The 14,299-nt window shown below is 31.3% G+C and overlaps 3 protein-coding genes across 5 annotated transcripts in view; 1 reads left to right on the forward strand and 2 right to left on the reverse strand.

Moving 5' to 3' along the window:
• The window catches only part of LOC105287748 (protein sprint), a 97,771-nt gene that overhangs the window by 21,502 nt on the left and 61,970 nt on the right, over nt 1–14,299 (forward strand). For all 3 annotated transcript variants that reach the window (XM_011353492.3, XM_011353494.3, XM_026969444.1), the window contains one exon: nt 11,740–11,970. In XM_011353492.3, the coding sequence (XP_011351794.1) occupies nt 11,890–11,970 (81 nt within the window). In that variant the 5' untranslated portion in view covers nt 11,740–11,889. The remainder of the gene's footprint in view (nt 1–11,739; nt 11,971–14,299) is intronic.
• LOC105287744 lies at nt 442–3,113 on the reverse strand. The gene is made up of 6 exons (XM_026969459.1): nt 2,986–3,113; nt 2,104–2,185; nt 1,708–1,796; nt 1,415–1,526; nt 906–976; nt 442–764 (listed from the first exon to the last, which is right to left on the reverse strand). The coding sequence occupies exons 1-6, from the start codon at nt 3,049–3,051 to the stop codon at nt 747–749; spliced, it is 438 nt and encodes a 145-aa protein (XP_026825260.1). The 5' UTR covers nt 3,052–3,113; the 3' UTR covers nt 442–746.
• On the reverse strand, nt 3,575–5,885 carry LOC105287745 (general odorant-binding protein 72). Its single transcript, XM_026969460.1, has 5 exons — nt 5,699–5,885; nt 5,014–5,092; nt 4,323–4,411; nt 3,961–4,072; nt 3,575–3,853 (listed from the first exon to the last, which is right to left on the reverse strand). The coding sequence occupies exons 1-5, from the start codon at nt 5,765–5,767 to the stop codon at nt 3,768–3,770; spliced, it is 435 nt and encodes a 144-aa protein (XP_026825261.1). The 5' UTR covers nt 5,768–5,885; the 3' UTR covers nt 3,575–3,767.

Raw genomic sequence — 14,299 nt, forward strand, 5'->3', positions numbered from 1 at the left:
ACCGATCAGTCTAATTTGCATCATCTGCTATTATTGCAAACATATATTCATTATTTTGCATGACTATCTAGAACTGCTTTAACGCTTGAAATGACGAAATGAAAAAATTGCTGCTTTTATAATGAAGAGCTTTATGAAATTATCGCAAAAAAGATACATGTCTGTTACATTTACAGTTAATCGATCCGTATTATATGCAAAATTGGGAATTTATGAAAAATAGCAAACAAAAATTTTTCCAGCTAACTAAACAAATGATTAAAAAATTATATTCAACTTTGTTTTTCTTGTGCGTGAGCGTATAAGATAGGAATAATATAAGATAAGAAATAAAATAGGAAAGAAACCTAAAGGAATCTTTTATATTTATATAAGGAAAAGAGAATATTTTGGAGTAATTTTCAATATAATAAAGGTATAGATTTTTCAAGAAAAAGGTAATTCAGAAAACTTTTTTAATATTTTACATACAACAAGAAATATTCGATAAATTTTAATCTGATAAATTCGATAAATTCTAATCTAATATATTTCAACGATAACGACTTTTTAAAGATAAATTTGGAAGAAATGAAAAGTGAAACATAAACCTGCACAATTAACATATATTTCATGTATTTCGGACGTTTTCTCGAAATTGCTAAATGCAATCTCGGAAATCATTAGCTGTTTTTATTACTTCGATGCAATGAGTTAATTACTCTCGCGATTATTTCAATATGAATCCATCGAGATTCTTCACGTCTTCATGGGAAGGTAAGAAGCTGCAAAAGAGAAAAATTGTATTTGTTAATATCTGCTGAATAATATTTGTTGATTTCGAAAATAGCAATATTCTCTGCTTTCATGGAAAGATTTATTATTATTATTCTTATTCTTATTATTATTATTATTATTAATATTACCTTTGGATCATAGTCGTAGAGACACTTAACCAATTCAAATGCCAAGTCACATCCTTCCAATGGCTTATTTGCTGTAAATAAAATATAACAGAAAATCAATAAGATTATGAATAAATTGTTAAGATTGGTAGGCACCACTTGTTAACACATGGCAATGTCGCCGTATGGTCAGATCTGCCTATCACTGTTTGCATACCGTTTTCTTTATTAAATGGCATTTGGTATTACTTTTCTTTTGTTTTCATTTAAGAATGTGTTTTGAAAAATAATTACACGTGGGGGAAATATTTAGATAAAGACAACTCAATCAATGAAGAACATGGCATGCGAACAGCAATAGCAAATATAGCGGTATCATCATCAATACAGCATATTCTCACATTTAACCTTTCTATCTTCATCTTCATGTTTTATAAATTGGGAAATAATAATAATATATGAAATTCAATGATATTAAAGAAAATAAATATCTCAAAATAAATAAACAATTATATAAATACTTCACTTACCAATTGGTGCACAATGTATCATTGCTTCTAACATGGGATCCACAAGTTCCTCCTTCAACATAGTCTGTGTAATTTTTAAAAATTGTTCTGCCATTATCTCGTCACCTCTCATCTAGAAAAAGAGATTGTCTCATATGGTTGGTGACTCATAAATAATTTAAATATATAGCTATAATTAATAATAATTTGCGTTGCAAAACTAATATCTGTTTGATTTATAAAATGAAAACTATAAAATGGAAATCTATTGATTGTATGATTGTTAATAAATTAATTAATAGAATCTTACTTACAGCTTTTGTCATGATCATCATGCATTTGTAATAACACTTCAGCTTTCGATCGTTTGCAAATTTACCGGCGCTCGCGTCATCAACCATCTCTACGTACACAAATCGATATTATAATTTTATTTTCTTATTTTGTATATTATTTTTTTGCCTAAGTAAAGCGAGATTGTTTTGAATAAGTTATTTTTAATATTTTGATCATGTAATATGAACGAATTAATGATTCCATAATATTGTTTAAATATAATATCTTTTTTGATACCTTTAATATTGGAAATACGAAATGTAAACTTCAAAATTGACGAATTTGAATTTTACAAAACAAATTTGAGAAAGATCTGAAAAATCTGATTTCTTTTTTATCACTTGGTCACTTGATAGAAGTTACGTATTACATACTTAGACTGACTCCCACCCTCTGGATACAGATATCCTTCACTGGTCTCAAAGCATCTTTGATTTCGTCGAGAGATAGTCTTTTCTGTAGAGAACAGAATTTCTCGATGATGCACGAACGGATTAATATTGCGTGGGTGTATACATACATATTCGCGCACACATAAAGTGTATCATCTGATTAATAATCAGAGAAATTAAATGATTCTACTATATAACAATTTTTAAGTGTATTACTTTTATTTTCGAAGAAATTTGTTTTGAATATTTATTGAGTATGCGTATATTCACTTCTCACTACTTATTTCTCAATCTAACGAATATCGTCAGAAACCATAATGAAACATTGCTGTATATCATAGATAATGAAGGATGAACAATAAAACAAAAGGAATTTTTGCTGTAGATTTGTTTCTTAATTATTCTTATCTTAAATAATTCTTAATTAACGAAAAAAAGAAAAAAAATTGTATTATTGTTTCACTCCTCCTTTTATTCCTCATTACATGATATGATAAATTTAAACAGCAATACGTTGTTAGATCGAGATGTAAGTAATCACACACATAAATGCAGTTTACACTACGTGTATTTACTGGATATTCAGAGTAATTTTATTCGGAAACAAAGCTTCGCACAAAAATACTCCACATTTAGATATACACGTTATTATATTATTTCCTGCCTTTTTCGAAGTAGAATCACCTCTTTTGGATTGTGATACCCATTCAGTTATACATTGTATATGTTAATATCTTAAGTATTTTTTTATAGACATATAATTTACAATATTAGATATACATAATTTATTTAATTTATTCTCTTAATCTATATCTTGGTTTATCGACTGAATTTTATATATTATTGATATTTCAGAAAACTTACACTTTCGGCATAATGAAGATTCACTGCGAATAAAACCGAAACGACGAGAAGAAAGATATTCTTCATCTTTATGTATCACTTCCAATTTCGTTACGCTTTACGATCTGTTTCTTCGCGATGTGGTCTCCGAATGGACCGCAGTTGAGTTTGATCTTAGTAAATCGTGTGCGAAGCACGTCTTACCACTTTTATATACGGAAGTAAAATTAGAGGGAGAACCCTTAATCTGAGAATCTCTTAATCTGGCATGTGCTAATTGCCTCAATTGCCTAAATTGCCATTTCGGTTGATATAATTGGTGATATTTAACGCTGATAGTGACACACGAGCCTTATTATCATTCCCAGAAGTCGGAAGGCGATAGAATTATGCGCTTATTATGCAAATATGTCATTGATGTAGTCTCTACTATTGCGGTGATACAAAGTGCATGAAAAAACAAATCGAAATTGTGGAATAATTACTGGAAATAGCGAGCAGACATTAGCTATAGTATTAAGTTTTAATTTTAAGTTTTAACTAGGTACTCAGTGCTAGTTTTATTGATTTTAAGTTGACTCGGATTTTAGATTTCCTTTAATTAATAGTTGATACCTGAAGAATGATTATTATATTTCATACTTATGACATTACTGCCATAAGTAGACATTCAAATTGATACACTTGTGCATTTCCATATTTATACATATATTTTTACATAAAAAATGTAAACTGTTTTCGTTATGTGCTCTATATGATTACGTTGTATTCCTATAATTAATTATCTGCGTATCTGACTTTGATTAAGGGAAAAAGAAATGATTCGGATCCTTCTCATAGCTGCATTTCACAAATTGGTAGCATGTTTCACAATCGTCGCCAGCAGGGGCTGCAAAATAAAAGAAAATTTATTTTGTAAATGAATTTGAGATCAAAATTATATTTTTTATTACTATTCTCTCTCTCTCTCTCACGCGCGATCTGAAATAAACTTACGTGCACTTCCACATGCAACCGAACTCTCTTTCAAAGGTGCTGCCATGTCTGGTGGCATTAACATATCCATTTGTTTGATCATCATGTCTACATCTATGCGTCCATTTTTGAACTAAATTAAAAAAACATTTGATTAGCTGTTTATAATTTTTTTAAAAATTATAATAGATATACTAATCTCTTTTAAAATAAATAATTCTTAAATAATTATTATTTTATTACTCTGCACATTTTAATACTGATAAGAAAATTTGTGTTGAACATTATTATTGGATGTATGTATGTGCATATCTATTTATTTTATTTACCGTTTCATATATTTTTGTATATTTTTTTAAACATGTAAGTAATTTTTTTCTTACCGTTCGCATCGACTTCATTACGCAATGCGAGTAGCATTTCAACGTTCGGTCGTCTGGGAATTCTCCTTTTTGAATTCCAGCGACAAGTCCTGTAACAGAAATAATAAATATTTTAATTTTGATCGTACGATAAAATTTAGCATATTACTTTTATTATAATATTGTAGGTATCACGAATCGAGTCATTGCTATAAGTTATGTAAAACACAGAAAAATTTAATAAAACATACCGGAAATGATTACAGTTTGAAATTACGTAACATCATCCATGTAATGATTAACGATGTAACGCTCCATTACATGGAATGATTTATTAAAACAATTTCGCATGATAAAAAAACGCAATCTTTTATAATTAAAAAAGATAATTTAGAAAAGTTTTAGCTTTTGTGACATGGTATAATGTATGTAGCAATCCAGTTCTTTGAAAGGAAAACCGCAACATTAAAGAGTAGTATCCACACAAATCGCATCGAATTCGAAAGACACAAGCAAGAATTAAAACGATTGCTGCAATTATAAACGAAACTGCACGCAATTCTACGTTACGTGTGCCGTTCAATTTGATTTTTTAGTATTATCAATTTTTTTATTTTTTATTAATAACAAAATGAATGATAATATAAAAGAAGAATATAAATAATAGAAAGTAATAAAAAAAATAATTACAAAACGTTTGTGCCTGACTTACCGGGATCCACATTGGATTTTGTCGTACATGTGTTTCGAAGAGTTTGCGCAGTTTTTTCAATCTGATCCATCGACAACGCCTAAATTATAAAATATATTATTATAATAAAATATATTTAATAAAACTATAATAAAAGTAAATATATACACACGAATTTCTTTTCTACATGCTATATTGATTGAATAATCGACAATACTCTACAAGAAAAACTATACGAGAGAATATGAAAATTTAGTTAATTTTATTAAACAACTATCTATATAATGAACTGAGTATCTATATAACGATTCCAAAATATCTGCAATTAATATTAATTTGTGATTATAATAAGATAAAATTTAATTTTTATTTAAATCTGTTTTAATACATTCAAAAGTTAATTATTTATTAAAGTTAATTATTTATTATGAAGATAATAAGAGGAATTATTTATTTACTTTATAAGTATTATTCTTTTCTTACACACATTTGTTATTCGTATTTTATATTAGCTATTCATTATGTAACACATTGTGTGCAGGAAGTGAGAATTATTGGTCATTGTTATGTATGTAAAAGCAATTTTTCAAACGAGCAATTTTGAAAGCAACTATGCGGAAATATTAATTTCATCGTTACATGTATGTGACGTGCTTGCTCGAGCCTACATAGAATATATCGATATAATAAAGTATTTTTAACTTACGGCCTTTGCCGTAGCTTGATGCACCGCGACAAGCACGACCATGATCGTGCAGATTAAACGAACGCACATTATAATATTTTTCGTTAAGACACACACAGAACTTGAATAATTTTGGTCTCTCAGAACTGACGACAATGCGAATGAACAATTTTGGTTTCTTTTAGACGACTGTGGCTGTCAACAAGTTGTCCGCGGTTAATATATCTTGTGGCGATCTTGTTTAAAGCCTTAATTTTATAGCATTTGTCCAGAAAATTCATACTTTATATTGACTAAATGAGGCAAGCGATTTCCGCGATTCGCGATTCGCGGCGAAGGAAGAGAGAGAGCAAGAAATTAGTAGTTAACCGTCAGTAATGAACAATTTACGACATGTAATGATACAGGATAATACCGTGGTATTGACTGCAAATTTTTACAAATGATATGATGACGCACTTTGTATGTTTCACGTATGAGACAATGACTATAATGATACTATAAGGCAGATACAACTAATTTCATAAATATAATTATTTAACTTTACCGGGAAGTTGTTTTTGAAGTGCGTTTCGAGCGATCAAAGTGACTATACACGTGAAAATTTACTGGAGAACGAAGATGTGTTGAATTAATCACGTGTCCACCACGTTGCCACGCGCAGCCGGTCTTTTGTGATGCTAATTAGTTTTCAATTAAGCTGGAGACTCGACCTATTCGTCTGACATCGATTAGTTCTCATCTCGTTTTAGGCGATTTCAGGTCCAAGAATTTTGTTGCATTCGCTTTTTCTGCCTGCCCTTCCAGGAGTAACTTTAATGTCAGATTATTGATTTTATGTACATAATAATGAATATATAATAGAACAATATATATAATAAGCATAAATGAAAAAGAGTTTACAAAATGAAGGGAATAAATTTAATAACAATGTCTGTTCAAAGTTCAAAGGTTCAAGGTTTAAAGGATGCAGGATGAAGCTATGATAACTCTGTTTTTCTGTTCTCGCGTTTGCTGGCGCGAACAGGAAGTGACTAATCAATGATGATTTCGAAGTATATATCGCGCTGGCGAGATTCCTTTACATAAAATCATTCGCTTATAATCATGCAGGCTTCCGGGGTCTCCCTTAATTTGTTTATTGCCGCGTCGGCAGTAAACAAATTAAAAATATTTATCATTAATTTTATCAGTATAATTTACTCTGTTCAGATAAAGTATTTTTCCATTACGATTTTTATCACTTGTTTACACCGCAGTTTTCGTGATACAATTAAGCGATCATTGTAAAGAGAAATCACACACATTGACTTTCATGATATCAATATCATAAATATGATGTCATCCCTGAAAACAATTTTCTTACTATTAGGCATTGAATTAATAATAAAATATATTTATTTTTCATTTATTAAAAAACAATATTATAAAAATGTTGTAGATACAAAATTGATCACGTAATAATCACGAGATGTTAATGCGATGATCCGAGCATGTCAATAAAGTGTTTACGTTGCTACGTATTCAGACAAATCTTCCACGAGCGGAAGCAAAGCATCGTCTAATCGCGCAATTAGGAGTGTAGCTACGTGCTTATGTAAGAAATAAAAAACAATTAGTTATTCCGCTACTAATAATACGCGGTACGCATTAGTCCATATTAATTGCAATGTGGTTTCGAATATTCTCCACAGTCTTATGTATTAACTTACAATGATGCATTAACGTCGTCACATCAGAAAGATGTAATCATATTCTACTTTATTATTAAGTTTGTAAGGTTGTCTAAAAAGTCAACAGGAATATGTATAGCAAAAAAATTGGTAGACAAAATTTTTATATTTATAAATCATTTTATGTACAATATTATTTTTTTATATATTATAAACTGATATACTACATATATTATTTTAATCAGTACATTCGAGGCGGAGTTCACCTGTCTGCCTTCACTTATTTGAACTCGGAAGACCTTACCTTTCATTCAAGGAACAGGAACTACGGCCGGCGCCTCTTAGGAATGCATCTCTTTCTCGTGGTCTTTGGGATTTTATTCATACGATTTTGTGAATGATGAACTCTGTGGTTGTGAACTCTGCTCCGAAATCTGACCAAGCGAAATCTTGCCATGTTATTTGCCGCGGCCAAAAGAAGCGTGAAAGATTCTTTCTCTTCTGGTTCTCACAATTGATAAAATGCTCGGATATATAAGCGTGAGAGAAACACAGTCGAGGAAACAGCGAACAATACCGTTCGCCTATCCTTTAAGGGCTTGAACCCGCTATATGATCACACGGTAGAAATTATTAGACATAGAATGCCTGACCTGTGTCAATCTGTGGTTCTGTACGTGTGTTTGTTGTTAAGAACTTCAGTAACCGCTTCTGCAATGAATTCAGTTTTCTTCTTTTTTCATGACTTCTACCATCTTTTAGACAGTTTAGATAGTTGTATAATTTTTACTTTTCAAACAACACATACATTATCCTGAAGAAATATATTGAATAAATATATTGAAATCTTGCAATTTTTTGCTTTTTCTCTATATTTAGCGACTTATATAAATAAATAAATTCGTAGTTAACAATTTTTTATTTATAACAATGTATAGTATGTATATAGTACTGTATGTATAATATTATGCCACGTATCGCTGTGCAGGTATCGCAGATCGTTCACGTCGCGGTCACTGTTGCCACCTGTTGTCGTGTGATGCAATTAATATTGTTTGCTCTTTACAAACATTTTGCTAAATTATCGGAATAAAACTCTTTAATAAGGAGATCTTTAATAATAAAAAAACATATAGGAAAATTAAAATATTGACATTCACACGAACACACACACACACACTTTTCAATGAACAAAGCTTTTGTCGTATATATAAAAAATTCTATTGGGTTGGCCAAAAAGTAATTGCGTTTTTTTTTTATATAAATAAAAGGCGAATTTTTCATGGGAAACAAAAACTTTATTAAACAATATATTGTCCATTTTGTTTGATTATTTTTTGCCATTTTTCAGGCAACTTCATGATTCCGCGCTCAAAAAAGTTCTTATCTTTTTCAGCAAAAAACAATTCCAACAACGATTTGATATCCTCATCAGCAGTCAAGGTTTTACCATTCGAGGCGTTTTGCAAAGAACGAAACAAATGGTAATCTGATGGTGCCAGGTCTGGCGAATATGGTGGATGTGGTAACATCATGGTAACACATCCCATCCAAGCTGCAACAATTTTTGACGAGTGACCAAACTTGTACGTGGTCTAGCGTTATCATGGTGAAACACAACACCTTTGCGATTCACCAATTCTCGACGTTTCTGTTTGATGGCATCATTTAATTTATCCAGTTGACGACAGTATACGTCTGAATGAATGGTTTGATTCCTTGCAAGCAGCTCAAAATACACAATACCTTTAAAGTCCCACCAGACTGACAGCATAATCTTTCTTTGGTGAATATCTGCTTTTCAAGTGCTTTCAGCAGGTTCATCACGCTTGCTCCACGATCTTTTTCGTTTGACGTTGTTGTAGACGATCGATTTTTCGTCGCCTGTTATCATACGTTTCAAAAATGGATCATTTTCCTCACGTTTCAAAAGAGAATCGCAGATGTCAATACGCTTAGTGAGATGAATTTCTTTCAGCTCATGTGGTACCCAAATATCGAGCTTACTAATGTATCCAAGTCGTTTTAAATGGTTTTCAACACTCGATTTCGATATGTTAAGATTCTCAGCAATCTCTCGTGTCGTTAAACGCCGATTGGAATCGGTCAGTGCCTTTATTTTGTCATCGTCAATTTCGATTGGCCTTCCTGAGCGTGGCGCATCTTTCACATTAAAATCTCCAGATCGAAATTTAGTAAACCAATTTTGACACTGCCGCAGTTTTAAAGCATCTTCGCCATATACATGACATAACTTTTTATGAGCTTGCACAGTGTTTTTCCCTTTTCGGAAGTAATAAAACAAAATATGAGGAAAATGTTCTTTTTGATTTTCCATTTTGAAATCGACGGCAAACAAACAATTGTTAACGAAATCGTGTACTTTCTTTCTCTAAAACAAGCTTGAACTGTGAGTTGTTAACCTACATAATGAATTTGCGGTTTAGAATGAAGTTAGTTACATTTCAAGACATGTATGTCCATCTATTGGAAAAAAACGCAATTACTTTTTGGCCAACCCAATAAATACTATAAAAACTGAATATGTAAAATATATAAATAATCGCAATAATTTGAAATTGTTGATATGATCTTTCATGCTATAACATACATAACATGTAGTCATATTGCAGAATGCGTGCAATGCATTGTAGTGCTGATTGATCTCGATTAAAATCGACTCGCTTGCGAAATCGTTTGAACAATCCTGAACGATGATGCAATGGATATATGTTCTACAGTATTTGTTTTTGTTAGCAAAATTAGCAATAACTATTAAAGGAAATTATGTTGAAAAATAGATAAATTGTTACATTGATTGAATAAGTCGTTTTTCAACTATTACTTGTTTCTTTATTTATTGTGAATAAACCTCGTACGTATCACATGTGCACAAAAGTGTATTAATGATTAAATTTCATTAATAACTAGCTGGCGCTTGTTCCTCGCGCTCGGTATATTTGGAAAATATAAAGCATAAAGAACGTATTTTTTTGCGACGCGCACATTTTTAGAAGTTGCAAGATGATTGCACATAGTCTATGTTACTCAGGAAGATCTAAGCTATCCACCAGTGAAAGAATTTTTCAAATCGGTTTAGTAGTTTCTGAGATTACCTCGAACAATGGAACAAACTTTACCTTTTTACTATATTAGTATGATATATTAAATTTATTTACTCTGAATTAATTGATCTATATTTTTTGGGTACAATAGAAAAATATAAATTTTAGATACATTCCGTATAACTTGTTGGAGATAAATGAATAGCGCGTGTACTGCTTGCTTTACTATTGCTCTCACGAGAGTTATGTTTGATTCGTTTCAAAGCGGACGAACGCGGAAACTATTGTCTTGCGTAATAATATTATGGTAAAGTATAATTGCGCGATTATCTTTTTACGATAATAATTATCTGGTCGGCTTCCACGTAATGTTTATTCCATTGGATTTTAGTACGTGTGAACGGGAAAATTCATATGGAAGAATCCAACAGAACTAAACAAGAAAATTTGCTATTACAAATAAGAGATTTTAATACGCATTGTTAACTTTGTTAAGATAACTACGATTTATTACTGCTTGCTTCGACATTATTTTCGAGATAATACTTTTACAAGATTAGGGGTTGATAATAAGGAGTTGCTAGATCATCTCTTTTTGCACGAAACGAGGGGTAGATTCAATAGTTTCTCAATAGTTTCTTGTAGAAATGTGGCCGTGCTAAATTTCGACCGATTAGGCATAAGTAAGAATAGTGAAATATTTATACTAAAATACAGATTAATTGTGTAAATAAAGATTTTTGATATTTTCAATCAAATTTAATTTAATTCATTGAGCTTAGAGTTTAGCATCGTTTTTATAAATTTTATTTCATATAGTTTATAGTTAATAAAACTAATTATAATGAGTTAAATGAAAAGGTTTATTCAATTAAGACATGCAGGATTTATGCCTTAAAGGAAGTTAGAATATTTCGTCGTGGGAATCGTCAAGGCTGCGACCTTTCTGAGGAAAATAATGAACTCGGAAAGAATTCACACCGATGCGGTGGAAGAAAGAAACTTAACGAGAATAATTCGTAAATAAATCATGACGAGTATTTATGTTCGCTTATGCGTTTGAAAAGTATGAGGAAGTTTTTAATACATTTTGAAGTCAAAAATGTACATTGTAAACAAACTCTAATTCTTTTCAAGAATCACATATTCTCACATATGTATTATACATGTGCATATGTATAAACACATCTTTATCTGCCAACGTTTTCCATATTGTGAGAGCGAGAGCAATAATTTAGTTTAGGACTTATCGTTTAACAAATTATATCCAATAATATGTATATATACATGTATTTTAATTATTACTGTTTCTTCTTTGTTACAGGTAGACGTTTACACGAGTGACATGGATCTTCTGCTCCAAAAGTGTTTTATTTTTCATTAAATAAAAAATATGATAAATCTTTGACAAAGCTTACCGCAAAATGTAATGCAAAATTATTATGTAAAATTATACATAAATTGAAGTGCAAAGATGACGTCACTGATTCAAAGGGATTATGGGTCTCAAAGGAAGAGGGAATCCACCGGCAGCACTACGTCCAACTATCTATTAGTGAGTACTATTTACATTATTAATAATTACAGAGTCACTGTTTAAATAGAGGACAGTAAACCATAAAGAGTACCTAGAAAACCATTTATTTTTTCAATTAAAACTTTTTGTATTGTATTAGTTGGTCCATTGTTTCTCAACACCCTGTAGAGGATGATTCGCACGTGTCTCAACTCGAATATTGCGCAGAAAGCCGGGATGCGAATAAGCGCGCGTCCTTTGCTTCGCGAGAGAGGAAATTGCGTGGCGCACGAGAGAAACTGACGCCATTTGTCACGAGACGGCGAAGGGAACGGCGAACGGTGTTTCGGCGGGCATGGAAAAACTTTTTTTCCGACACGACGCCGTCACCCCGTGTCTTTTTGCGCTATTATCGGCGCCGTCCTTCGTTTTGATTACTCGTGCGTGTGCTTATGTTATATTATTTCTATTTTTTATCTTCCCATGCCTTCCCAGCACGAGCCGAGAATTCAGAATTCAACGTCTCCGCAAGAGTTTGCATAACATTGCAATTTTTTATGAACACAAGGAGATAGGAGGGATGAAGATAAAAATGAGGAATCAAAAAGAGGAATTTTGAAATAAATGTGAAGAATATGAATGTATTAGGGAACGATTGTACGGGATTCTCTAAATCATCCAAGCTGGAGAGCTTTATAAATTGTTTAAATAATTTACATACATACATGTAAATATAAAAAGAAAACGTAGAAATCATATAAAATATAAAAATGAAACTAAATGCATACAGTAAAAGAGTATTTTAATTAAATTAAAAGTTAACTTATTTAATTAATTCAATGAAAAATTACAATGCAAAATAGTATTTTAAGGTAATAGTAGAGAAAATAATAATAATAATGAAATATTAAGCTTATTAAAATGTTTAGAGAAAAATAATAGGTATATTAAGATTATTAAATGCATTTCGTGGTTGTATCAGGAATTATGTTTTCATATTATTGCATTTTCATCTTTCTGATCTCAAATATTATTCATGTTTTTTTATTTATAAATCGTTGAATACGAAGATTATTTCCGTCGCGATTGAAAATCAGCTATCGGTAAAAAAATGGATTCTTACGAAACGGTGGTCCCGCACAGGATATATTCGGGCGATCCATCATATTTTGAAAATCACCCCCGAGCCACTCTGCGGGCCGGAAATGAAAGGGAAACATCGCGAACATTAATTCTACAAAGGTGCGATATCTCGCGTCCCGGCACGACGTATGACGAAATTTGCATTAAACTAGGGATTTCGTCGACTTCGCCATATTTCGTCACAAATCTCTCCTCGACGCTACAATGGTATTTTATTTTCTCCTCCGGAATACTTCTCCTCTCTGCTTACTTTTCATATACGTATATACCTGTCGTTATGTATTTATAATTTTTTCCTTATACCGTGTGTGTCTAGTATTTGTTTATTTATATTTGCATTTAGTTTGTTATAATTTATATTTTATAATGAAAAAAGGAATCTATAAGAATTTCGACATGTCGAATTATAGATGAAATTTTTTGTCCTCATACTGTGTTCAATAATAAATGTTTTAATGTAAAATGTTTCACGCCCGTATATATGTTAAATAGTGGAGGGACTACGTGGGGTCACAATAAAACTACTCGTGAATATTCAGTGGAACATTAACTTGTGCATAGCTTACCCGTTTGAGAGTGAAGACCATCTGCTCTTATCCACGCATCGAGTTAAGCGTTTTTAAACTGTTGGGACTGCGGGGTAAGGCTACCAATAGAAAGGGAGTAGTGATGGAAATATCTCATCATACTTCAGCTTAATCGTGTAGACAGCTTACTTCATACATGAGTTCGGATAATTGCAGAGATTTTACAAATAAAATATTTACGAGAAGCGATATGTTGATTACCAAAACTTTGATATATTAATTATGCAAAATAATTTTGATATTTTTCTCTGTCAACGTCGTAAGTTTACAACAACCAACTATAGGATCCTGGGGACGACTGATCCCCTTTAAGTCGTTGAATAAAGGCGCACTTCGTGCATGGCAAAAATAATCCAGAGTAAAGATCGCTGTATATTTTGCGTGGAAGTTTCAACTTTTAGCATTGCCACATTGCGCCCTTCCAAATAATTTGACATCGTTTTAAGTTGATTGAAACAAAGATTTATTGTAATGGAATATCTCTCGCGTTTCCTACTTTTTCGAGTCTATTGAATTACCCTTCCAATCTTGTAATGTAGAAAAGTGTTTGTAGATTTATAATATTAATATGGAAAATTTTAATAATAAAAGTAAAAGATCATCAAATCATGAAATCACTATCATCAATAAATTTTAGA

This window comes from Ooceraea biroi, chromosome 5 (assembly GCF_003672135.1).
Source record: "Ooceraea biroi isolate clonal line C1 chromosome 5, Obir_v5.4, whole genome shotgun sequence".
Classification (NCBI taxonomy): Eukaryota; Metazoa; Arthropoda; class Insecta; order Hymenoptera; family Formicidae; genus Ooceraea; species Ooceraea biroi.

Bases quoted from the DNA above. Each gene is read 5' to 3' on its own strand.
- LOC105287744 (XM_026969459.1), bottom strand. From the start codon at position 3,051: ATGAAGAATATCTTTCTTCTCGTCGTTTCGGTTTTATTCGCAGTGAAT. The intron at 2,186-2,985 runs GTAAGTTTTCTG...TGTTCTCTACAG, and splicing joins ATCTTCATTATGCCGAAAGT to AAAAGACTATCTCTCGACGA. The intron at 1,797-2,103 runs GTATGTAATACG...TTGTGTACGTAG, and splicing joins GAGGGTGGGAGTCAGTCTAA to AGATGGTTGATGACGCGAGC.
- LOC105287745 (XM_026969460.1), bottom strand. From the start codon at position 5,767: ATGTGCGTTCGTTTAATCTGCACGATCATGGTCGTGCTTGTCGCGGTG. The intron at 4,073-4,322 runs GTAAGAAAAAAA...TTTTTAATTTAG, and splicing joins TAATGAAGTCGATGCGAACG to TTCAAAAATGGACGCATAGA. The intron at 3,854-3,960 runs GTAAGTTTATTT...TTTATTTTGCAG, and splicing joins GGTTGCATGTGGAAGTGCAC to CCCCTGCTGGCGACGATTGT.